This window comes from Aptenodytes forsteri, unplaced genomic scaffold (genome assembly GCF_000699145.1).
Source record: "Aptenodytes forsteri isolate BGI_AS27 unplaced genomic scaffold, ASM69914v1 Scaffold678, whole genome shotgun sequence".
NCBI classification, from domain to species: Eukaryota; Metazoa; Chordata; class Aves; order Sphenisciformes; family Spheniscidae; genus Aptenodytes; species Aptenodytes forsteri.
In genome coordinates this window covers 288,966-291,055 of record NW_008795698.1, presented here as the reverse complement: position 1 = coordinate 291,055, position 2,090 = coordinate 288,966, and the positions used below count along the sequence as shown (strand labels likewise).

General features: G+C 70.1%; 1 protein-coding gene across 1 annotated transcript in view; it reads right to left on the bottom strand.

Moving 5' to 3' along the window:
* Positions 1-1,195: 1,195 nt before the first annotated feature.
* Positions 1,196-2,090, bottom strand: part of PCGF1 (polycomb group ring finger 1) — a gene marked incomplete at its 3' end in the record, with an annotated part of 30,464 nt that continues 29,569 nt past the window's right edge. The window contains exons 2-3 of the mRNA XM_009283163.2: positions 1,607-1,836; positions 1,196-1,361 (exon numbers count right to left, since the gene is read on the bottom strand). Of these exons, the coding sequence (XP_009281438.2) occupies positions 1,196-1,361; positions 1,607-1,836 (396 nt within the window). The remainder of the gene's footprint in view (positions 1,362-1,606; positions 1,837-2,090) is intronic.

The window sequence follows — 2,090 nt, the reverse complement described above, 5'->3', positions numbered from 1 at the left end:
TCCGACCTCGGCTTGGCAATGCAGCTGACCACCAGCAGCTCTCGTGCCACCAGAAACCCAGACCCTCCCCTTCCCCGTTCACCTTCTCTGTGCCCCCGGGGGTCTCCACCAAGCCCCCGCCGCAGGCCGGGGGGGGTCCTGTCCCTGTCCCCGTCCCTGCCCACGCAGACACGTCCCTGCTCTCATCGTCCCTCACGCCTTTCCCCACTTTTTCCCCTCTCCACTGTGGGGTGGGAGACCAGGGCCCATGCTGCGTGTTTGCTGTGACCCCCCCATCCAGCCGAGGCCTCCATCCCCCCATGGCAGTGCCCAGCGCCCCGCTGCCGCGCGGCAGGCTGACACTTCCACAGAGGTGCCCCCATCCCCGTCCTGAGTGACGGTGGCTAATCTTGAGCCCACCGCTGCGTCTGCGGCGCGGGGGCTGCCCTCCCTGCACGCTGCTTTGCATTCACCACCACCAACCGTCGGTTCATCACGCCGTCACTCAGCTCCCGGCCCCAGGGACGCTGCTCACGGAGGCAGCCCCGGCTCACGCAGCTCCTGTCCCCACAGCCCAGCCCCGCTGTGCCGAGCACGGCCGGCTGCCGGAGCCCGAGCGCCGAAAGCAGGCAGCTGAGCCGGTTAAACGCACCCCGACGAAGCGCCCACCGCCCTGCTCCATTCCCCACCCAGCCCCTGAGCCCAGTGGCCCAGACCTGGGCAGCCGCACCCACTCCACCCGCTGGCACAGCCCAGGGGAAGGCGCAGCCAGAGCCTCCTGTGGGTCCCAGTATCTGAACCTCCCAGACCGCGCGGTGCCATCGCCGAGCCCCCGCCTCGCTCTACTCCCCGTCCCCGAGCGGCCCCACATACTTCCCGGGCACGGTCCCCGCAGCCCTCTGACACCCGCCTCCGCGAGTGAGGGCTGTTTGTCCTGCCTTACCCCTCGCTCCGTAACTGGTTTTACACGGTAAGATGCCCCCCCCCGCCCTCTCTTCCCATCCGAGAAGCCCTAGCAGCCGCCACGGACATGGTCAGCAGCATTTTGAAGACCCTAACCCACAGACAGAGTCTCCCACACCCAGTAGGGAGGTGGCCCCCTGAAAGCGTCCCGTTCTTCCCTGTGCCCTTCTCCTCACAGCTCCTCCCCACATCGCTCTACAAGACGCCGGTGCCAGGGACACCAGATCCTGCCCCCCCCCCCCCCCCCCCCCGCCGGAGCCACTCACTCTCCTGCAGGCCGGGCACCAGCTTGTAGACGATGTCCTGCATGACGCGGTCCAGCTTGAGGTTGAGCAGCGGCTGCGTCTCGTGGATCTTGGTGTTGCACATGGGGCAGTACTTGCTGGTCTGCAGGTACTTGACGATGGAGCTCTTGCAGACTGTGGCCAGAAGGACGGAGGGGCGGGGCGTGGGGGGGGGGGGGGGTTTGACACCCCCGACACCCAGCGTTGAGCAGCGGACACACGTCCCCCTTGGCCCCCCAGGCAGGAGCCACGGCCCCAGGGCAGCGCTGGACCCACCAGCGGGCAGGGGAGGCTCCGCTGGCCCCCGCCCGGGGGGACCCCACGGGACCCCGCGCCGCCGGAGCCGGGCAGGCAGCTGCCGCCACCGCGTGGGGACTCACACGTGTGCAGGCACTCGGTGATGGTGGTGGCGTCGATGAAGTACCCGGCGCACAGGCAGCACACGATGTGCTCGTTCAGCTCCTTCATCTTCACCTTCACCTCCTCCTGCGGAGACGTGCCACCGTCACCCAGCCTCTGGCCCCTGCCCGCCGGGCTGGCACCCGGCAGGGGCACCCTGCGCCGCTCGGCCCCGCCGCCCCAGGCTCGTGCCCTCTGCAACAGCCCCTGCCTGCCCCACAGAGCCCCTGCCTACCCCACGGTCAGCGGGAACCCCCAGGGACGCTGGGGCAGGTCCCCCAGGGACAGCACGGCGGGGGGAACACGGGGCTGCTGGCAGCTCCCACCCCTGCACGGGTGGAGGGACCCCCCAGGGCGATGCAAAGGGACTTGGCTCCTGGGGCAGCAGCCCCGAGAGCCACCCCGTGCCCGGCCTCGCCCCGTGCCCCAGCTCACCCATGGCCTCGCCCCACAGCCCAGCCTCGG